We start from the raw sequence: 24,201 nt of genomic DNA, 5'->3' as shown, positions 1-24,201 counted from the left end.
TAATGCAGTAACATTTGTAGAGATTTGGTTTGCTGCAGTGATGTTTTTCTGTTTGTGAAATCAAAGCATTACTAATCAGAGTGCTAATGTAAAACCACAATAACAATCATGTGTCAATGGCACATGCCACCAGATAGTGAGGGGTGGTAGAGAGAGAGAGAGAGAGAGAGAGAGAGAGAGAGGCAGGGTGGGAGGGATTGAGATGCAATTGGAAAAGAGACGGGAATTGCTCGAGTTCATCGGCATTCTGTCTGCCTGTTTACAGTGAAGACCGTCTGATAAGGTAAGTCTGATCTTTATAAGCCAGCAACCATGCATGATATGCCAGGCGACACATACGTGAGGTTAAGAAATGTTTATTTGGAAAGTCTATTTATTTTGAGTGAACATTTAATTTAGATTTTATTTTATTTCTAATTTAACTTTTTAATTTTTTTATTCTATTAATAAATATTTATCAGACTTTTTTTTTATTTTATATTGTGTGCAAGTAGTTTTATAGGCAAATAAGTGATAAACACCTATTATTACTTTATCATTTAACTTTTTTAACACTAAAGCTTCTCAGTTGTTTGGTTATTGTTGCTGTACAGTATATCACAGCATAAAATGTGATGGCACTGTAGACATATGGCACTAGAGATAGCCAAGGCAGAAGTAATCATGCATCCTAACCAGTGAAATGCATTGTTTTTGGTCATACAACTCAAGTCAATGCCTAACAAAATTATTTATTTTCTCTAGAGTGATTATTATGTTGGCCAGTTCCTCTCTTGGTTACGTGCCAGTGAATCAAACCCCACTGTGGATGAATGTCCTATAGTTTTTGGAGATGTGAAGTGTGCTGTTATCTGGCATTTGCACTTGTCCAAGTGCACAATATTAACTGTATGACCTATTATCAGTGCCAGCTGCCTGGTTGGCAGTTTCTAGTTAGTGTGTTTGTTTGTGCACTTCAGTTCAGTAAATTACACTTTATTAAACAGCATTTGCTTTGGTCATTTTTAAAGTAGTCCCAAAACATATTTTGATGCTAAACTCAGACTTGTCATTGTAGTATATAACAACATTTCTTACCAAATGCCAAGAAAAACATCTAACAAAAATAAGTTTGTTAGGGTTTTAAATTATCAAATTAAAGATCTTACTTTTCAAAAGGAAGTATTGTGACACTTCTTGGTTGTCAAACATTAATGTTCATTATTGATGTGATTCTCTACATGGTTACTCTGCTGGTTGGGACACCTGTGTGAATGTGAGGAGAACTGACTTCATGGCATACCTGTCAACATTTGGGTACCAAAATACGGGAGACCTGGGGGGGGGTTTCAGTTCAACCTCATGTGGTTTCATGTCATCTATACATTACACACCCCATCGCCAAATCATAGAAAAATTCATCTTAACAATACACAACAAATCAATATACAGAAAAACAGATTTCTAAAATAAGGTAGGCCTAATGTAACACCATGCAGCCAAAGGATGACAGGAAAAAAAGGGATGCTGCGTTAATTGCGTTAAATATTTACTTACCACTGAGTCTTTTCCCATTTCTACCAGTAACGCTTATTCAACTTCCCGCGTCTACTATCTGCGCAGATATCGACGGCACAACTGGGTTGTAGCTTGCCTGGTTGAGCTCACAAATGGGTTGAAATTTGTATGATGTGTTGATTGTGCGAGTAGGGTGGGTTTCATACAAGATCTGGCAACTGGACAACCTTGGAACGGGTTGATTATTCATATAACGACGTTTGGGCCATACAAATTACGGGGGTTTCACGGGAGAAATAACAAAACGGGAGGGGGCGGGAGATGGGTGTGAAATACGGGAGACTCCCGGGGAAAACGGGAGTGTTGACAGGTAGCTGCGTCCAAAAACTTCTTAGGCAGCTGACTTGTTGTTGCCCAATCAGACAATGACTTTGTATCTCAGGAGACAGGAAGTGAAGCTAACATTGGATTCGGACGGGCCTTGATGCCTTCCTGCTTTGGAATGCATCTTCCGAAGGCAGCATTTTTCAGCTTTTGGCCCATAAATCCACTAAAATCTTACCTTTTGGCTAAAAGTGACACTTGGTTTGATATATTTTATCTCATGCAATGACATCTTTTTTTAAAGTGTGGCTTAAATATGTTTCGAGTCACTGCGCTTATCCACAATGAGCATTGTGAATAATTACATGGAATAATGTTACAAAATGCATCTATTTTTATTCATTTTAGACCAGTCTTGGTTGTCAACAGACTGTTTTTTTTTTTCTCTGTTGAAAAGATGCAGATTATGACAGTCTGGCTGTTACTCAACAGTATAGTCATTATTTCCTGCTGTGTTTTTTCTCTGTTGATCCTAGTAAAAAAATACTCATCTTTATCTGCCGTCCTTGTCTTTGCTGGACAGTGGTTTTAGGTCTGTTATTCTGACCCTGTTTCAGACAGGAGTCATTAATTACCATCAGAGTCACCCTGTTCCATGACTCCTCGTGTCCCGTTCTCCTCATACCTTTCCGTTGTGCCACAAACCATCTATACTGTCTGTCTTCCCAAAGACAAAAGGAGGACAATGGATCCTTTTTTGTCCTAGCGCTGAGCGCCCTCACCCCATATCTACAGCGGGGCAAGAGCTCAGTCCTCCAGGCACGCTGACCTCATGGGTCGAACCAGAGGCCTGCTGTAGGCCGGTGTGTGTGTGTGACTGGTATAGTGGAGTATGATCATAGATGCAGCAGTAATGGGGAAAAGCCTGACTCATGTGGGTATAAGAGCACCCTGTTGAGAAGAGAGGCGGTGGTTGTATAGGCAGGGTCAGTGGGATGGATCTACAACGCTTTAATGCGTATTAATATTAATAATGTTATAGGTATATAATGAATAGATATCTATATCTATCTATAGGCTACCATATAAAAATGTTTATTAATATAAAAATGCATTTCACTGTATATATATATATATTGTATAGCCTATAGCCTATATTAATGTAAACATTTTATTTATACTTTTTATATAATAATTTAATGAATAAATTAATTAAACAATTAAATGTTTAGCTGCTTGACTTAATTAATTTAATATTACATTTAATGTAATATTCTTTAATAAAATTAGTAGTAACCCCCTGTTGAGGTTCTAGCAGGAGGATGTTGCTTGATTTAATAATAAAATATATTTTTTATGTTATTTTTTATATTTAAATATGATTATGCAGTAACCGCCGTTGTGTGTTCAAGCTTACGCCTGTTAATCGTGACTACCGACAGTACAGTACAGCCTCCCATACATTAGTGCTTAATTATGACTGTAACATCCACGAGAGAAAGGCAGTGAAATGGGAAGTGTCAATGGGTGATTGTTGTGATTTTTTAGACAATTAGCTGTGCGCATCGACTTCCCTGTGTTGTGTTGTGTGGTGTCAGGCTCCAGCCTGGCCGTTCTGTTCTCTCCCCGGGACGGACTAAACAATAGGCACTATGTACAGAAGCACAAGGGGCAGGAGTGTGTCCGTGTAGTGTTTGTTGAGGCTCTGGAGCATTTACGTCTATGCTGATTGACTTATTTCTCTGGTGCGGAGTGTTATAACTGGAAAAAGAGGAACAGTGTGTTTTCATCAAGACAATGCTGTTAATTTAATCACTTTGTTTGGAAATGACAACTAGACAGGTCTTTATGTCTTAGCCCTTAGTGGCACCTCAGTTGTGTTTGTTTCTGTTATGTTAGATTTTACATTTCTTTTTTTCAAGATTTTTGGTGATGTGCAGTGGTTAGTGTTTTGGCATAGAGACGTCTTTGTGTCCCACACACTCTTAAAAATCAAGGTTCCTGTTAGAACTAAGAAATTTGTAAAGCCAGATTCCATTGAAAAATCTTTGAAATTCCACAAAGAACTTTTAATTTTCCAGTTCTTTAGAAAACCATCTATGCACTGTTGCTTTAAAGAACTTATAAGCCAATATGTTAATTAGAATAGCTCAAGAACATCCAATGAACTCTTTAAAGTTGGTTCTTCACTTCTTATCGAGAACAATAATCTGAAGCACCCCTTGTGCAATGGAAAGGTTGCATGGATGCTTTTACATTGCTTTAACTCATCAAAATAAGTTATAAGTTATACAAGATTCAGTTAATTTTTTAAAGTTAATGTAATTTAAGTTGAAATTACTTAAACATCCAAGTTGATTGTACTTAAAAATTTAAGGCAGTAACTTTTTTTACTTTTTTACAGTGTTCTTCATGGAACCATCGATGCCATTAAAGAATCTTTCATTTTAAGAGTGTGGATGTTATAAAGATTCTTCATGGAAACAGATGCAAATAAAGAACCTGAAAAACTTTGTTCTTCTATAACTTTGTTGTAAAATCGGTTTTCTGTGTCCATGCTAAATGAAAAGCGAAAAACGATTCTCAATAAGAATAGAGCTTTTTGTTGAACATAATGTGCTTCAAAATAACCTCTGAAGAACCTTTATTATTTTTAAGGGCATTTTCTCTTGCTCTCTCTCTTTTTTTTTCTTTTTTCTGTTCTCTCACTCCATGCAGCTGTCTAATGAAAATGCTTGCATTCCTCTCATGTCACCCAGTGTAAATGATGCATACTAGTGTGCGGGGGCATCTTGATTCTTGGTTGGATTGACCTAAGTTCTGAGCGCTGCCACATCCATGTGCTCTGGGTCGGGAGGAACAGTGCAGTGCATTGTGGGTTGAGTAGAGTGGGTGTCTGTTTATGAATGGCCTGAGTGGATGGAACAATGCTCCCTGCTCTGAGCCTCTGACATTTTCATATAGAACGGAGGAGTTGAAAGGAGGAGAGAAACGAGCCCACCTCCTCCTCCTGCCCGCCCCGCCTGGTACAGAAGGTGGCAAGAGAGGCCTCCATCCGTATGTGTGCATGTCATTGTGAGTGTTTGTCATGCTACGGTTTTTCTCTGCTGATTAATGCTCGATTCCAGCCGAGGAGGTCTGGAACCTTGTGACTGGTGAGTCTTAATGCATTTTATATGGATTAGGTCATTTTTAATGCCATGTTTATTGATTAATTACATTAAGGGTTACATTAGGGCTTTTTATACTTTTATATATTTCAAAATGTGTTTGGCTGCAAAGATAAGTTTATAAGAGTGTATTGGATGTATAAGAAAACTAGAGTGTAAATCGAGGCTGATCGTTGCTGCTGTTAGTTGTTAGTTAAGTAACTAAATGTGTTTTTCATGCCGTTGTTGTCAGTAAATGAATTGGACTGAGAATATTTCAAAGACATTGTCACGAGAATGAGATAAAAAAGAAAAGGATTTAAAGAGAGAGAGAGAGATGTTCAGGTACAGAAGGGAAGGGAATGGTGGTTCAGCCATGCATGGATATGTGTCATGCAGTGCCAACATACTCCTGCCAAACTCCTCAATCACTCACTGGAACAACATTGTGGGGCTTCATCACATCCCACTTTAGGTTAGCAGCAGAGAGTGGCGTGATGCTGGATCTGTTCCGGATTACTCATAAACATTTTGAAGCTATAGAACAGCAGCATTTGTTTGTAATCATTGGCGCTGATCATTTTAGCAGAGCTGAATTTTGGTTAGTGTTGCGTGCAGTTATTGTTAACAGGGTCATTGCAACATGGGGCATTTTTATGGAGAGGCCCATCAGTAAGCTATTGGTCAACTTTTTGATGCCAATGACCCCCAAATAATGAAATCATGGGAACACCAAGCAGTTCAAGATGCTCCCATTAGGCATTGTTCTGAGTAAAGCCTGTTGCATAGTTTCATGCTTCATAGCTCAATAATCAATTCTATACAGTTTTAAACCCTCTCTATCATCCAGTTGTTCCGAACAGATTTTCTGGGTACTGAGTAATTTGGCACAGGGAATCAAAAACGGTTTGAAAAATGAGGAGTAACTTCAGTGGATTCGCATGGATTCTCCCCCTAGAGGGTGGGACGGGCCTAGCTTTACTAAATTGGACCCGGCCTCTGTCTTCACAGTCTGAAATGTGGACAGGAAGCTGCTATGTAGTGAAGGTAGACTACTGAGACCGCCATCTGCCCCTATGGAATGATGAATGTAGCAGGCTGTGGAATATTTCAGCCTAGAAAGCATAATTGTTATGTTCATATGTGCAAGAGTACATCTTAATATATTCTTCTATTAACTTAGTTAATAGAATATGTGTGTGTGTGTATATATATAATGTATATATATATATATTTATAGAACATTTTTAGGTTTGGGATAGTATAGTTTTAGTACATTTTAAAATAAAACAAAAAGTAATAATAAATATATTATTATTATTAATAAATATATATAAACATTATAAATTAAATGCATATTTCTCTATTCTTGAATAGATGATCTTCCCATTTTTGTATATTCTGTGGATTTGGAGCAATTCTGACTGATTCAGAGAAATGTAATAACGCAACAGGATATTGTTTCACACTTTTGATTCGACATTTTGACAATTAGAATCCACCGTCCTGGCAGCGTTCTTGTGGGTCCCGGTTGTGGGTGGGCTGCTTCATGAAACTTTACACATGCCCGGATCAGATCATTTTGAATCTGAGCGATGTTTACAGTCTGACTCATTGATGGATTGCTGCTCACATTAGCCGTTTATCCATTATTGCCTTGCTAATTTACAAGCTGTGTGAGTTCTGTTCTGAGATTTGCCAACATTTGGGATTTATTAATCACCCCAAAGTTGTTACTCCATGCTGATGATGCTGATAGTTTTATCTTTGTATGCTGTGTATTTTGAGTCACAGCCATTTGTAATCCCTCCTACCGAAATTATACAAGCTGCGGATAATATGCCCTACTAAGTGCACATTCATAAACACTCTCAGTCTTAGTCGCTTATACAGCAAACAGTGTGGGAGGGCCAGCAGTCGTGTTTTTTTACCACCATCTGCTCCTCTGGTAAATTTAGAGGGTGCCCAGGCGTATGGACGCAGGGCGCGTCACAGGCGGACAGCAAAGCATGCTGTGAACAGACCTGTTCTGAAGAGATCTATAGCACAAGGTGCACATTTATACAGAACCGATTGAAAGATGTGCTCTAACATAGCAAAGTTTCAAGGTGCAGTCAGTAATTTTCCCTAATTTAAACATAAATTAATTGCACTTAATTGTTTATATATTACCAATGTTTAAAATGATTTGATAAAGCCTCCAGTCAAATCAGTAGAGTTTCATTTTACATGGAGTAGGTTGCCTCATGGGGGCGGCCATTTTGAGATCACATGACCTGCTGAATAATATTTGCTTTACTTCTGTAACCTCCCTGTTTTTGGACTCTTTTGGTTGTGGAATAATTTAAAGCTAGGGTAGGCAATTTCGGAGAGGTTAGCAAGCTAGCTTTGAAAGCACGAGATCCCACCCTCCCTTCAGAGCGTCTCCAAAGTCACGCCTCCTTCAAAACACATGAACACACAGCAGAGTCTGCAAAGCGTCACGAGACGAGAAAGCACATTACAATAATAATGAATGTAAATAACTTACAGAGCTCTTACTTGTATCAACAGACTGCTGCAGATTCATTTCAGTGTTGATAGTGTTGGCATAGAAAGGCATAAATCTGTACAGCTCGGGGTAGAACGTCACGGGTTGCCATCTCGTAGTTATGGTTATGACGTGGCGAGAATGCAGCATAATTGTTTTGGTTCAGGAGGAACTGTAAAAGGCTGCTGCTGTTTTGTCTGTGGCGTTCGGTGACTGAGGTCTGTCTACAACTCTGTATAGCCTTGATGACGTGTGATGTCTGCAAGATCTGGTGCGTGGAGGTATGTTGTTAGGACAACATATTCGGATTGAAGCTAACAGAAAAGTGAAGAGAGTTTCAACCAGTATTACAAAAAGTGTTTATAATAAAAATGACCCATTCTGGCATCAGAAAAACATTTGCTTTTGCCTAGTGCTACATCCACACCACTAGGTGTCAGTTTCCAGTTCATATTACACAATGCAATATACTGAATGCACCTTTAAATGTTCCAGAGATGGGTTTCTTCTCTGTATATTATATACAAGCCTCCAAGGTTAGCAAAAAAATTGTAGCGCCTGCTAACAGTGCGGTACACAGGGGAGGAGACAAGAGGCTGTTTTTTATGGATGTCAATGAAGGAGAGGCTTCACTATGCTGAACTGCTTTTCTGAGAAAAATGGCTTATCATTTAATAAATCAACACCCCATTGGTTAATCTTCAACATGTTTGCTCGTAAACATTCATTTTAGATTTATCTATTTTTACACCGAAAAAATCTGTTTTATAAGTGATCCCAGCAAACAATAGCCGTCTCAGTTAACTATTGTAGTCTGTTCATAGGCTATGGTTAAACGTCTATTAAATTTGAACTGACAGCCCAAATTTTGCCTTGTTTTAGCCACATGTTAGACATGTGGCATGTCAGGTTTGTGTTTGGACGCTATTAGACGTCTTTTTAACGCAAATTTGCTAGCTAGGAAGTCACGGATAATTGCGCGACAGGTATACCGTTTTCGGCACTTCTCATTCAAACAGCGATTGACTGTCGCACAATGAAATCAAGGAACACATTATTATTATTAATATTTTTGTGTATAGTCATTCTGAATGAGGAAAACTACAGGATTTCCTTTTTTTTTGTCTAAGCTGCATTGGCTGATAGCCGTTTCCGACACCCACTTAAGCAGCCCATTAGAAGTACGAGACAGTACAGCATGGTTCCAGTATCACATTGTTTTTGGATAAATACTTCTCTTTACTATTAGATGGATTGCTCACTCTCTTACACAAAGACACTCAAACACAAACTTTACATTGAGTGAAGGATGCAGAAAAATAGAAAGGTCATTTAGCAGCTTTAATGATGTAATGCACACATTGCGATGAGTGTGTTGGCATGTGCTACACTATTCTTTTGTGTATGTTGGTGGGAAGGTGGTGCGTTACGGTGCGCGTGTCATAGCATGTGTGTGGGGTGCTGTGGCATGTCGTACGTCTTGATTTCACACAGGCTCCCTGTTGTGTATTTATTCCACACACCCCCTTCCATTAACTATGGGAGTCCCTATGACAACTGTCCATCATAAATAGTATTTTGATTTACAGTATTGACAAACAAAATTTAGCTAACAAATTCTATGACCAAAAAATCCCAGACATCCACTGTTGAAGAATCCCATGCAACAAATAGAGTCCAGAATGCTATAGAGAAGTCGGAGGTGGGCTCCTTTAACTTTGACCTGTAATTTAACACCTAAACCAACTAGAAATACCTGTTTTCAATTTTAATACATTTTAAAATGATATTTATTCCTGTGATGTCAAAGCTGAATTTTCAGCATCATTACTCCAGTTTTCAGTGTCACATGATTCTTCAGAAATCATTTGAATATGCTGATTTGCTGCTCAAAAAACATCTATTATTATTATTATCAATGGTGGAAACAGTACTGCTTAATTTTTTTTGTGGAAATTGTGATACATTTTGTTCAGGATTCTTTGATAAATAGAAAGTTCAAAAGAACAATTTATTTGGAAAAGAAAAAAATTTGAAACATTTTTGGTCAATTTAATTCATCCTTGCAGAATAAAAGTATTTCTTTCAAAGAAAAAAATAAAATAAATAAATGTAAGTTTCCTAAAACAACGTGTGTAAGTGATGTTGATTCAGAGGAAGAGTAAGCCATTACATTTTGATGAAAGATTACAAAGATGTTTTTTTTTTTTTTATTGGAATAACATGCACTAATGAATCATTCATGATAAGACAAGGAATACGCATTAAAAATGAAATAGGGTCCATTATGATTTCATATTTAGTTACAATGAACCACAATTGAGGCAAACATATTTCACAGATTAAGTTAATAAGGTGAGTCATGCATCAAAGATGAATTTCAGCATATTTACAGGATACAGTGGGTCCTCCAACTCATGACCCTTAGCAGAAGTATACTTGAAAACCACGAGGAACAGTGTTACCCAGACAGGCTGGAACAAGAGGGGTTGACCAGGGTAGAAAGGAGAGATGTCATGGAGAGGAATGTACGATGTGGGCTAGAAAAGAAGAATTCACTGAGGGAAATGTCTGCATATTCAAGGCTGCCCACGGCACACATTTGCCCAGCTTATAGCTAAAAGTCTCTATCCTCTCCTCTCCCCTATCCGTCTATCTCTATTGCCCTCCCTCTTTGTCTATTCCCACCATTCCTGCACCTCTGAGGAAGGACGAAGAGCAGGAGGACTTTGAAGAACCAGAACCAGGAGCAGAGAGACCAGTTCTTCCCCTTCAGGAGAGCCCAAGAGTGGAATCTGGATCTGGAATGAGGCAAGTGTCCTGGATGGTGCAAGGCTTGTTTGTGGAGTATGAATGGTCTGTTTGTTTGGCTTGGGAATTGCTTCATGCTTTCTAACGCGTGCTACCAGGGGTTTCAGCTCCAAGCAACAGCAGTTTGCTGCCTCTTAGATCTTGTGTGATGGGCATATAAATTAGTTCTGTTTTTCTGGAACAGCTGGTGTCACTATAATTATTCGTTATGATTAACAAGAATAAAAAGGCTACTAGGGATGTTTGTTTAATGAGACATTTCTGTAGGGTTTCAATTGTTACAATATGTTCAGTAAAATATTGCCAGGATTGACAAGATTCAACATTCATTATGATAAAATACTGGGTTATATTTTTGGGTATATTAGACCTTTTTTTTTTATCTTTTTTTTTTTTTTACAAGTTTTGTAAAATATGTCATTTTAAAAGCCAGGCCTTAAAGGGATAGTTCACCCCAAAAATATGAAAATTATATCATGATTTACTCACCCTCATGTCATTCCAAACCTGTATGTCTATCTTTATTCTGTGGAGCACAAAATAAGTAATTTTAAAGAATATTCAATCGTCTGTTTTTGTCCATGCACTGAAAGTCAATGGGGTCCAAAACACTGTAGGGACATGGTTATATGTGTTTCACATGCCAGGTTGGAATTATGTGGCAGTCCACAGCTATTAATCATTTAATCAAATATTTACTTAAAAGTATTTATTTGTATTATTCTATTAATTAAAATAAACTACTACTGAAAAAATTACTGTGAAGGGATGGCAACTAGTTTCTAGGAATATACTGTAAATGTAGGCTGTATTTGGGGCATTTGTCAACATTCTTGACTGTTTTTACATATTAAGAGCCTCTCTCATCTCACAAAGTTTATTCGTTCAATAACTGCTCAAACTCGTGAGCTATCAGGGGGATCTTCTGTTTATAATAATCTTCGAGATTTCAAGAACAATCCATTTATCAGCCACCATCTGTACTCTCCGTCTGCCCCAAAGTCTTGAGGAGATGCACGCGCGTGTGTAAACACAACGCTGACACGCAAGTGGTGTGCGTGAATAAAGTTAACAAGGGCAGCTGGGTGACGCTGTGTAAGCGTGGATGAATGTGCTATGGATGATGTGTCATATCATGAACAGTGATGTCTGTATGCCTGCCAAACACGTAAGGGCTGACGTCGTACACTCATAATGAGCAATTCTCCTCTCCCACACACTGCGGCCCTGTACGGTGTGCGTGAGTGAGAGTGTGTGTCTGTGTGGGTTAAGAGCAGAGATAATGCTGCTTCTTGATACTGATGTCATTTTTTGTTGTTGTTTTAAGACAAATCAGAAGGGAAGCTGAGTTGATGTGCTCTGAGAGAACGCCCCCTTGTTTGTGAGGGAAGAACAGCAGCGGCTAGTAGGATACACCGTTGGGAGAGGGGAATTAAAGTTGGTCGCGGGTTCAGCACACTCTGCCAGCAGTTCAAGGTATTGCCCGAAAGGTTGCCTGAAAACACACACAAATAGTTATTACATAGGCTAAGTGAACAAAATAGAAATAAGCAATATTTTATATATGTGTATCTAGGCTCTATCTATCTATCTATCTATCTATCTATCTACACACACACACACTCACATATATATAAGGGGTGTAAGGTACACAAAAATGACAGTTCGGTAGGCTACGTACCTCGGTTTTGAAGTCACGGTTCGGTACAGCAAGAGGGAGAAAACTAAACAAAATAGTTTAGGCTACTGAACAAATTGTGTCTCTGTCTTTAAATAAATTCAATTATAATTAAAATGTTCAATCTCTGCTTACGCTGCAAACTAATAGTAAAGGGAGCCCTTATTTACACATTAATTTAATGCAGTTAACAACAGAGCCCATTTTTTAGCCCATAACTATTAAATTCAGTTGCTATTTATTTTTTAATGATACTCACATAAAAACTGTATGCAAACATGTAAATTGTATATAAGACAGATTTTGCAACTTCTTAATCTATTTATAAAATTATGTTTCTACTCCAATTCGTTGTTAAAATATAATAATTTACACATTGACTGTCATTACCTTTTTCATGACAGATTTATTAAAACATACATTACACATATACATTAAATAATCAAGACAGGTTCATTAAAATATAATGAATAGGCTATTTAGGCTAATATAGTGCATCTATTTAGTAAAAGAGTTCATTTCTCTTGCTGATTAACAAGCTGTGGACACTGAATGACTTGCCTGAGGTAGCCTAAATGTTACGTTGTTTACAAGTTGTTTTACTGATGTCTTTCCGCCGTTGAAACACGATTACACTAGATATAATACGTTTCAGCAAGTTGTACTGTATCTTTCAACATACCTTCAGATGTTCATTCATGTTTATTCTGTAACTAGTATTAAAGAGGAAAGCATGATCGCGTTCACTCACTCACCGCGCTGCCGCTTGAACTGAGGTGTCTATAGTGATCTGTCACGCCACATCAAAGAGCGTCAAAAAAGCATTTATTGTTTGAATTTCGTGAAAAAATTGACAAAATTTGAGACATGAGACTTTGTATCTTATCGAAAGTAACAAAAGACAGAGCTAGATACTATTGGGTTAATGGGCTACTATTCGTAGAAAAATGTAGGCCTAGCCTACCGAATATAGGCCCTATCCTTTATTTATAGGGCGAATCCCACATAAACATGTTTTGGTCACATTTCACCCTTATATAAATTTAAGAAAGGTAACAAATATTATATTTTACATAAAGAAAACAAAGCCTAGTTGTTGGACCATTACTTTTTTGCTTTTTCATATTCTTCCATGGATAGAATATGGATATTCTTCAAATTCCATGTAATTCTGCATATTTGTATCTACATATTTTTATGTTTTTGATTATTCTTAAAGGTGATTGTTATTACTATAATAATTAATATAGAAAGAAATAAACTGACATATAACAGTAAAAAAAAAAAATATATATTATTATTTTTTTAAATCAGCATAGGCCTACATTAAAAACAGTACAACACTTATATATTATTTGACCTAAAAATGGGATGACATTTTCTCTAAAATTATTTTACCCCCCTCTTGATTGTGGGGTGAAATATGGCCAAAACAACAAGTTAAAACTTGTGAACTGTGTTCTATAAAACTTATAGGCAACACATTTTTCTATTTTTTTTTTTATGCGAAGGCTCTGTCATCCTGAATCTTCACCGCTTTTGTCCCCATGTGTTCTGTTTTATGAATGATAAAAATGCCAACAGATAAATAAATAAAACCCTTACACAACCTAAATTTGTGATTTAAACAGCATATTTTCTTCATAATATTTTTTAGAGTGAAACTACAAAAATGAGAGCGCTACAAGCTCAGTTGTATTAGTAGATGTCTGTTTGTCTTGCTGATGCATGTGCTGGTTTTGTAACAGGTTTATGGTCCAGATTTAAACTGAGACCATGAAGGGTTTGGAGCTGCTGCTGTTGCTGCTTTTTCTAAAAGGTAAGAACTCGTTCTGAATGTTCTGAATCAAACATGCTATTACTGTGGTGCGTTCTGCTAATGTTAAGATACTATGGTGCATGTCCAAAAACATGCTATCACTATAGTACACATCCCCCCCAAAAAAGATATAATAATACAATAATACTTTTTTATTAGTGTTAAAAGATTAGATTATTTTAACTACATTTCTTGCACTCTTCTCCCTTTCTCTGGACAGATGTTAGTGCTCAGTGGAATGTGTGGATGCCCAGAGACATTTCAGCCATGACAAACTCCTGTGTGGTTATACCTTGTTCATTCACATACCCCACTGGTATCAGGCCTTACAGGGGGGTCCACGGGATCTGGTATTTTGGCCACCCCTACCCCCAGCTTTTCCCCCCAGTGGTGTATAAGTCACGCACAGATATTGTTCACGAGAGTTATAAGGGACGGAGCAGGCTACTGGGCGACCTGACACAAAAAAACTGCACACTGCTGTTAAATAATGTCGGCGAGGAACTTTCTGGGAGGTATTACTTCCGTGCAGACCTGGGTGGAGCGAACATCTACACTTTTCCTGACTTCACAAATCTACAGGTGTTGAGTAAGTATGCAAGCCAGAGTATGAAGAAAAAAAAAAAAACATTATTTAATTATACCTTTTTATGTAAGGTTATGTCTTCCAGTAATAGTATCCCCAAATCCTTAAAACAATGCAAATTTACTTGAGAAGCAACACTGCATAAGATTAAGATTAAAGGAATTGTTCAACCAAAAGTTTAACATTAGTGATCATTTACACACCCTCATGTGATGACAAAAATGTTTTTGTCCAGTGTTGTTTTGGACGACTTTGACATCTCTTGTTTTCATAAATGGTATATTGAACATAAGTGTATTTTGTCTTACTACACTGTAAGACTTTTTCACTTTTTGCTTCTTAAGTTTATTAAATTAATTTGAAGGGTTTTTAGATATTTTATTGAAAAGTTACATTAAGATACACATTTTTTTCAGTGTGGTTACTGAAACGTTGTTCTAGCATTTGAAGTCGACATGAAACAGCATTTTCAGCCACAACCAATTTTACTTTTGTAATAAGATATATTTCTGGATCAAACAGCATATTTAATGAGTAAAAATGTAGGACGAGACTTTGTACTGTTAAAAGTGGGTGTTGTATAGAAGAATGGAACCAGACCTAAATGCAGATTTGCTAATTCCATACATAAATTATTATTTGGCTTGATTAAAGTATCAAGTAAACAGGTCTATTTTGATTTCATATTGACTTGTATGTCTCTCCCTGTTCTAGATCAGCCCAACATCGATGTTCCAGAGGAGATTGTTAGTGACTTAAGCCTGGACTTGACCTGTTATGTCCCAGACAATTGTCCAGACATGAGTCCAGAGATCCACTGGATGTACACGGACTACCTGCCCGACCCCGTTTTCACCCCTGACACTGTTGAGGAGAGCAACACTGCTGTACTGTCCAGCACCCTCACCTTCACACCCAAACCCATGCACAACGGCCAGCTGCTGGGTTGCCGGGTCCACTACCCAAACACCACCTTCGTCTATGAACGCCTCATTTCTCTAGACATCAAGTGTAAGTTCCACCATTTTGTTAAACATTTAGCTGCTTAACTTTCATCAAAACCGATGCATAATTTTCTCAGACAATATCTACCGATTTATCCTGTAATCTGTAGATGCCCCTCGAACCGTGTGGGTGAACGTGTCTCAAGAGGTGATGGAGGGAAGCTCGGTGGTCCTGCACTGTGATGTGGACAGTAATCCAGTCCCCATGATAACTTGGTATTTTGGAGACAAAGAGCTGATGTCGGAAACCGCCTCAAACTCTTCACTGCCCCTGGACAACCTGACCCCGGAGGAGGAAGGTGTCTACACCTGCGTTGGTGACAATGGCTACGGCAGCATGAACACATCCATGTATCTGGCAGTAAATTGTAAGTAAAAGTTCATGCACTCCTGTGGATTGAAAAATAAATCTCTTGATTTTAGATACAGATAAGTCATATGGCAGTATAAGCCGTGTGCTAGCATTCCATTATCCATCCGAACATTAATCAGGAAATCCGTTTTTCTTCTTTCTTTTCTCTCAAACTGGAAGTTCCTCCACGGGAGCCATGGATCAATGAATCTCTGACAGCGTTAGAAGGATCTTCAGTTTCTCTACAGTGCACCAGCAGGGGTAATCCAATGCCCACGTTGACCTGGCTGAAGGATGGGGTGCTGGTGGGCACCATCACAGCTGAGGAGGGGTCTGTGCTTGAGCTGCACGAGATCACACCGCAGGCCAATGGAGTCTACCGCTGTCTAGCCGAGAATGAACACGGACGGGCCAGCAGCTCACTTAACATTACAGTAGAATGTAAGTCACTGTAAAAGTTTGACCAGTTTTAAGTGAAGACATTGAGCCAGTAGACTGTAATTATGCTCAGGGACAGTTTATAAAGATGTTTTCTCCAAAGAAAAGTTGGTTTTGGTTTGCGTTCAGCTTGGGTCAAGCCTTAAGATGGCAAGATGAGCATAGATGAACTTAGAGCAAGTAAAGGATAGATGTCAGTGTTGTAGTATTTGAGTCTGGACATATCAAGTCCAAGACCGCATTTGCTATGACTAGTCGAGACCAGATCATTCAAGTTAGAATCCAGGCCGAATTCAAATGAAAACTGAAACTATGGTCTTGGACTCGTACTTCAGTTCGGACAAGACCGAACTTGGAGTCATACAACACTGAAAGATGTGTTTTTTGATAATTTCTTCTCAATTTTCCTAGTTGCCCCTGTCCTCCTTGACGACTCTAAGTGCACTATAGTCCGTGAGGGCGTTCAGTGTGTGTGCATTGCCTCAGGAAACCCTGAGCCTGTGATTGAATTCCACCTACCTGACCTCAACATCACCATCAACAACTCCAACAACCGTTTCAACTACTACACGCACTCGGATGGGTACACGTCCACGGGCATCATCAAGCTCCAGGACAAGGGTGAAAGGGGAAACAATGGTGATACCGCTGTCCATGTGCACTGCAGTATCAGCAACATATACGGCACCGAGACCATCCGCTTGGAACTGCAGCAGGAGAGTAAGTAGACTTTCACTGAAACCACATGTCCAATCATTAATGTGATTTTGAGGTATCATCATTTAACTCTACGCATTCTTTCAGAAAAGTACATGATGGCCGTCATAGTCGGGACTATCGGAGGTGTGGCGGTCATCGCCTTCATCATCGCAGCTGTGAGATACGTGGGTCATAACAATAAAAAGTGAGTATCCCTCACAAGAAAGACTGGGAGAAGAACATTTTGGTGGAGTTTGTGGGTTGGGACCGGGGTTTGTAGGTATCAAAACACCCAAGCCTAGTCATCCATGTTCAGTTTTGTTTTGTTTTTTTTGGCATTTGGTTTTCAAGCCATAACCCACTCACAGATTATCCAATTTGATTGCTTGGTAAGATGGTAAACATGCCACATTGTGCATGAAACTGCAGACTAACAAAACTATTGCAGGTTCAATTGCCCCATGCCATTGCTTTTCAGCCTCAAAACCGCTGAGCTCTGCAGCAAACATCCTGCTCCTATCTCATTTTGCAAGAAAAAATAAAATGTCCCATTGGATATCAAAATGAAATGATCCCAAACTTGACACTGTGGCAAAATGCCATTTTTATTTAGGGGCTGCAATGATCCCCTTTGTGTTAAAATGGATGCCCAGGCTTAAAGGAATAGTTGACCTAAAAATTACAATTGTTTTTAACTCACTGTATGGTTTTCTTTCTTCAGAGGAACAAAAAAAAAAAAAAAAATTCTGAGTGTCTAAACAGATCTTTTCCATACAATGAAAAAGAATGAGGACTGTCAACTTCCGAAAGTGACAAGAAGATATTCCATAAAATATTCTATATGATTTTGTGCATTATATTGCAAGTTTCCTACAGGCAATGTCACGTACTGGCTTGACTTGATAATCCAGATTCAAAGAGGGTTGACTATGAAATCACATTTTATAAATATCAGGAACCATTCATAGAAACACCAGCATGTAACAGTAACACAAGTCCAAGAACAGAAAATAACTGAGGAGGAATGAGGAACAGGTGAGACACTAATCAATGAAACAAAAAAATAACTATGGCAACCAAGGAAACAGGCACTAAACACACAGGAACTGAACACAGGCTATACGAGACAAAATAATATCAAAATAAAAGTTCATGAACAAAGACACTGGGGAATCGTGACACATAATGTTTTATTGACAACATTCGGGAGGAGCACGTTCAAATTATCTACCCAATCAGTATGATCAGAGGCCTATATATATAGCTGACTCGCCTTTGTTTTTGACAAGTCTTTTCTGCATCCCTCCGCCACCCCAACTCATTACTCTCAGCTAGTTCCTATCCTAGCCTGGGATCTGGGGGAGTACTCTGGGTTCGGGCCATATTCCCGAGCTCTGTGTGACAATCGGACTGTGTGACCTCATTAAATGACTGATGATCACTGACATCAGTTGTGGCATATCATTAATGAAGCTCAACCCCAGTCTCCATCCATTTCAGTTGTATTGAAAAAAGCAGCTTAGACATTGTGCAAAATGTCTTGGTTTGTGTTCCACTGAAGAAAGAAAGTCATACAGGTTTTTCATGAGGTTGAGTAAACTATGATAGAAGTACATTTTTTTGGGCTCAACTATCCTTTTAAAGTGTTGCCACTAGCCAATTAGTTTACATTGTGGTTGAGTGTGAGACAGAGTCTGATTCTCTGACTCCACCCCCCCTCAGAGAGAATGGTAACCCTGGGCAGGACGTGGGATCTAAAGTGGAGAATCCCTCAATGTTCTACAGCGCAGTCAAGAAGGACAAACAGAGTCTCAGGAAAAAAGTGGTGAGATATCACAATGATAAATAAATCACCTACACAGCATATACAGTACTTGCACACACAGTGATAATACGAAATGAAAGCGAACACAATAAAAATACAATAAAATCAAATAAACATTCTATAGTCTTTTCCATGCATACATGTGGCAAATGATATTATATACTGGCTCTTCTCTAGTTGTAATTAGCTTTCCACACTTAGCATTAACATTTAAAACAATCAGGAACTACGTATTAAAAATAATTACTCATTTTTGCTGATTGCTACATACTCAGTACTAAGTTTGATTAAAGAAGTTAAAGAATGATTTGAAGAGGGGAAAAGTGCAGTTTTGTTATATACTGTTACACAGACCTGACAAAATCATCTGCTATGTTCAGAACGGTATGCTAGAAAACTACTTATTAAATACTACTACACAGTATATACACTTCATGATACTACTATTAAAAAAATAGCAAATGGAACAGTAGACTTTTCAAGCAGACGTATGCTAACACATATTGTCACATGACCTTATGTTGCATGCATGCAGATATCATCTTGTAAATAAATAGTTTAATTTGTAATCCAATTTTGTCTAAAATGTTAAAAAAAATTGTCTTTTGTAAGTCCAATCAAAAATTGAATTAAGAAAGAGATGGCTGAAATTACCACCAGTTTAATAATCACGCTAGAAATGGACGTTCAAGTGAAAGGCATTACATTGTGGGATACAGTGTGCTGTGTTGTATGCTGCATATTTTGGCAAATTAACTATAGTAGATCATCTGCTTAGTCAGTGTATACAAAAAGTGGCATAATGTGCACAGTATACACTGTGCAGAAACGGTAGTATGCTAGTATACTATTCCGAATATAGCCACTGTTACAAAAGCCAAGTGTGGATGGCGCGTCACAACTGAGAGTCCCAGTGTGGCCTATGCTTAGAGCATTTCCTGACCTCAATTCTCTCCTCTTTCATTGCTTCTCTGCACTCTGTCTCTTTTTCTTCCCCTAACATAGCTTAAGACTGAGCTCCTGGGCTCAAAGTTTAACTCCATCCTAGAGGAAGGCACGGTAAGGCTGAAATTTAAGATGAGCATGTAAACAAATGGGTGGAGGTGAAATGAACTGGCACTAGACAACAATAAAAGCATAATATGGAATATTTTTTAGAGAAAAAAAAATCAAATTCCGACAATAAATAATTCAGATTTATTTCTGTTTTTAACACTGCTGCCTGGAAGCTAATGGTTCATGCGCTGTGCTAACTCATTATGTTTAGCATCTAATTGCTAACAGTGCTTTTGAGTGTCTGGTTGGGAACTTTTATTTTGACATTACCAACATTTTCCTGCTCTTCCCCCAAAACTTGGGCTTAAATATCTTTCCTACTTTATCTTCACAGGGAGACGACAGTGATTACCAATCTGTGGGCCCAATGGCAGGCATGGAGAGGCAAGAGCTGAATTACGCCGCCCTAGAGTTTCTCCATGGACGACACCGGGAGGGAGGCTTCAGGAGGGCTGATGGTGACGGCAGCGACTATACTGAAATTAAGGCCAAATGAACCGCGATTCTTCCCTGATGCCTCGGCCAAACGGGACACGGTGGCCACTAGAGCCCAATCATTCCCCACGCCCCACAAATTTTCAATTTCACCCATTTTAAATGTGGCCTTTTGAGGGGAAAACGGTCTTAAACAGCTAGCGGACAATGTGCAATTATTTTTGTCAGACTACGAGGTTTTTGAGCTCTCTTACGTCTCTGAGGTTCTGGGAATGACACTTTTCCTTACCTGTAAAATATACAATAGAGTTTCTTTATATATTTATTTGTTTTTGGTTATTTATACCCATTCTTGTTTGTAACCATACCAGATATTTGTCTCTCAATTAGAAATGAGAGGTTTGAGGATTCTCTTGGTTTAAAAGACAAGACTTTCCAAAAAGAAGGTTCTTTTCCCCAAGAGTTACAGTAGAGCCTTTCTCAAAGTTTGAAGCAAGCTTAAGGGAATCGGTATGGTTTCGTGAGAGACTCAGTCACTAGTGGTCCTTTTCACTGTGTCCGCTGTAAGTCAAAGCATCAGGGAACGAGGTGCTCTGTGCGCCTCGACATATAGAATAAGCACTATCCCCAACTCTGGGATTGTCCAGAGAGACTAATACTCTCAAATATAGCCAGACTATGTGTACATTGATACTTTTATCACATACCCAGAAGTGATTGTTAAAGGGATAATTCGGCCAAAAAAATGAAAATTCACTCACCCTCATTTCATTCCAACTGCATATTGCAAGAATCTCCATTCAGTTATTTCCATACAACAACAGTTCATAGTGACTACATCTGTCAAACATTAAAAAGGCAAAAAAACGTAATAAAAGTACCATTGTGTGCTATATTCCAAGTCTTTTAAAGCCATTATTGACATCAGTTATGCCAAAACTTAAGAATGTGATGCCATTTTCACGACTCAAACGTGAAATATAATGTGGATAATTGAGCCTTTTATGATGTTTTTTCATCCATTTGTGGAGTTTGTGACGGCTGAACTATTGTATGGAATATCTGCATAAAGATTCTTTATATACTTTGATGTTCCACAGAAAGATAAAGTCATGTGAATTTGGAACAAAATGGAGGTGAGTAAGTACCACAATTTTCAGATTTGGGTGAAGTATTCCTTAATTTTGGCTTACATTTGTACTGTTTTTTCATTTCAGTTTATACTGCATCTTAATTATTTGTATTTGTAAATGAAAACAGGCCAGTAACTGAATTCAAAACTGGTTTATTGAATGGTTGCTGGATTGTGTTTGCCCCAACTATTTTGTGCCATTTTATTCAGATATATATTTATTTAAAATATGTTCCAAATAAATTGAGGAGCAAAATCACCCTTTTAATTATTCAGCCAATCTGGTAGGAAGTAGTATATGATCATGCCTGATGGCCATCCCTGCCCCGGTACACACTGCAATCCAATAGGGTCAAGCTGACATTTGATACCAATAGAAAGTCATATTTAATAATGGATGATTGAAGCTCATCCTTTGAAACTGAATAAGAAATAACCACCATTTGGAACATATAGGAAGGTATCACTTTACCTAAGGTGCTTGAAATAAATGTAATGTTTTATGTTATCATGTAATCCTCTGGTAAGGTTGTGTCCAATAGATGTTTGTTAAATGGTCAGTATATGCAATTAGCCCTTGAAATGCATTTTGACTAACATATTAATGAGTCATTATGATGTTAAATTAATTGCATCTTACATTCATAAAGCATTCAATGCACCTTGGTAGGATACCAATGTATGTAAATACTCTGCATGATATATAGTTCTGTGTTGCGAAGCTTTGACTGCACAACAAGAACATACATTGTGCAACAATGGTGTATATTTTGCAGAAAATCACACACAACAAATTGACATTATATGTGCATATACAATTAGTAACAGACAGTCCATGTTTGAAGATATATACGCAGATATTTATTTGTAAGCAAAAAGATTTGGGGGCGCATTTCACTTTGAGTGTTGTAAAGAATATTTGTATGTATCTGACTGTGTGATGGCAATAATAATGAACAAAGTAATGTTGTTTCCTAATTGACATAATAATGCAGAACAGAAAATCTCCAATCGTTATTTAAATAATAATTTACATGATGTTCTTTGCTTGCGTTCTTTTTATTCAATAAAAGTCTCCAGCCACAAATGTTGCCAATCTTCTTTAAAAGTGAAAAAATTTACAATTGGCTTATTCGCTTTATTTTAATGTTTGCCAATACTTGGAGAAACTGCTTTACCAAAAGCATTTTACTGGCATCAAGATTTTTTTTTTTTTTTTTTTTAAATAATCCATCAGTGAGTCCAAGGCTGTGTATCCCTCATGGGACAGTAAAGTGTTCATCATATGCACACTTAAGAATCTCGCCGGAAGAAGTAGGTCATCCAGGTACCTTTTGTCTACTCTTTTATGGGTACTGTGAATTCAGACATACTACTCTTGTCACATCCTGTTTTCACCTACTATATCGTAGGGAAGTATGCAATTTCGGATGCAGTTCAAGTGGATAGATCCCTGAAAGTTGATACTTCCAAAAACCACGCAAAATGAACACGACAGTAATCCATTTCGGTCTGTTTCTTTGAAAAATGACTGTGCAGGTGAGCTTAGTATTGTGATGTTCAGGCTCAGGATGAAAAGTCAATACTGAATAGTGCTTTTCACTGCCAGAAACTCTAGGTCTAGTTTCATCAGCCTCAACCCCTGTCCAAACAATATCTGCTAAGGGATTCATGCAATCTCCTGGAACTTTGCAGGATATCTCCGCCTTCTCTCCCGCTGTGAGTTGTGGGACGTTTATGGTTGGTTTCTGGTTGAGCTCTAAAAACAATGATTTACTGGATTCAGAAATGCTATAAATTAATCTGGATGTGTGCAACTTTCTCTGTTAAAACTGCATACATACAAACACACAACCAATCTTTTACAGTATTTTTTACTGTCTGAGGAAAGATATACACTTTCCCTGGTTCCCATTTCCGTTTCAATCTGTATTAACCATCAGATTCACCCTGAACCTTTTTTTCAGCATAAAGCTGCACTCTCTCTCACCACGAAAGCTTACACCAGAAATGGCCCTAAAAGGAACTTCAACAGTTGGGTTTTGTGGATCTCCTTTGAGCCAGAAACTTCTAATGGGTTCTGAGACACTTTGAGGGACAGTGAAAAAACAGAATACATTGATGCACAAACCAGCCTCTCCAGTGAAGTTGTCTTCTACGCTAATAGAGAAGTTAGTCGGTTCATCAGGGTCTGAAAAGAAAAACCAAAATCAAAGCAAGAGATCAGGCAGACTGTGGACTTAAGTTTAATAATTGTCTTCTACACTTCTACATAACTGTTAAAATGATGTCGAAATCAATGATCACTTACCCAATATTTGAAGAGCTCATAAAACCTGATGTGACTGCAGTATTAATTGCGATCAGATTGGTGCTGTTTTTCTTGATCTTGATCTGTCTCCAGTTTCAGCAGCGGTGATGTCTATTGTTGCACAATACTTGCGTTACACCGTCTATCCTTAAAGGGATAGTTCACCCAAAAATGAAAATTCTGTGATCATTTACTCTCCCTCAAGTTGTTCCAAACCTGTATGACTTTCTTTCTTCTGCTATACACAAAAGAAGATATTTTAAAGAAGGTTGGTAATTAAACAGTTGCTGGTCCCCATTGACATCCATAGTATTTTTTTTTCCTACTATGGAAGTCAATGGGGTCCATCAGACATTTGGTTGCCAACTTTCTTCAAAATATCTTCTTTTGTGTTCAGCAGAAGAAAGAAAGTCATACAGGTTTGGAACAACTTGAGGGAGAGTAAATGATCACAGAATTTTCATTTTTGGGTGAACTATCCCTTTAACAGTAAAACACTAAAGGAACACATCATTTTTAAAGGCATGAAATGTATTGAAACACAAGACCTTTGAA

At 38.0% G+C, this 24,201-nt stretch overlaps 1 protein-coding gene across 10 annotated transcripts; it reads left to right on the top strand.

Annotated features, from left to right (window-relative positions):
- Positions 1–169: 169 nt before the first annotated feature.
- mag (myelin associated glycoprotein) lies at positions 170–22,422 on the top strand. Of its 10 annotated transcripts, none has more exons than XM_084126210.1 (13): positions 211–283; positions 10,211–10,311; positions 11,639–11,787; positions 13,738–13,808; positions 14,029–14,397; positions 15,109–15,405; positions 15,509–15,766; positions 15,931–16,191; positions 16,600–16,908; positions 16,993–17,092; positions 18,610–18,712; positions 19,718–19,771; positions 20,103–22,422. In XM_084126210.1, exons 4-13 carry the CDS (start codon positions 13,766–13,768, stop codon positions 20,262–20,264), a joined length of 1,956 nt encoding a protein of 651 aa, XP_083982336.1. In that variant the 5' UTR covers positions 211–283; positions 10,211–10,311; positions 11,639–11,787; positions 13,738–13,765; the 3' UTR covers positions 20,265–22,422. The 10 variants fall into 10 exon arrangements, with proteins under 10 accessions (XP_083982345.1, XP_083982336.1, XP_083982342.1 ...); XM_084126213.1 differs by having other exon boundaries at positions 226–283; positions 10,207–10,311; XM_084126214.1 differs by lacking the exon at positions 211–283 and adding an exon at positions 4,845–4,976.
- Positions 22,423–24,201: the final 1,779 nt, after the last annotated feature.

This window comes from Abramis brama, assembly GCF_963993115.1.
Source record: "Abramis brama genome assembly, chromosome: 10".
Classification (NCBI taxonomy): Eukaryota; Metazoa; Chordata; class Actinopteri; order Cypriniformes; family Leuciscidae; genus Abramis; species Abramis brama.
The sequence above is the reverse complement of the archived record's forward strand: the minus strand, read 5'-3'. Positions and strand labels throughout refer to the sequence as shown.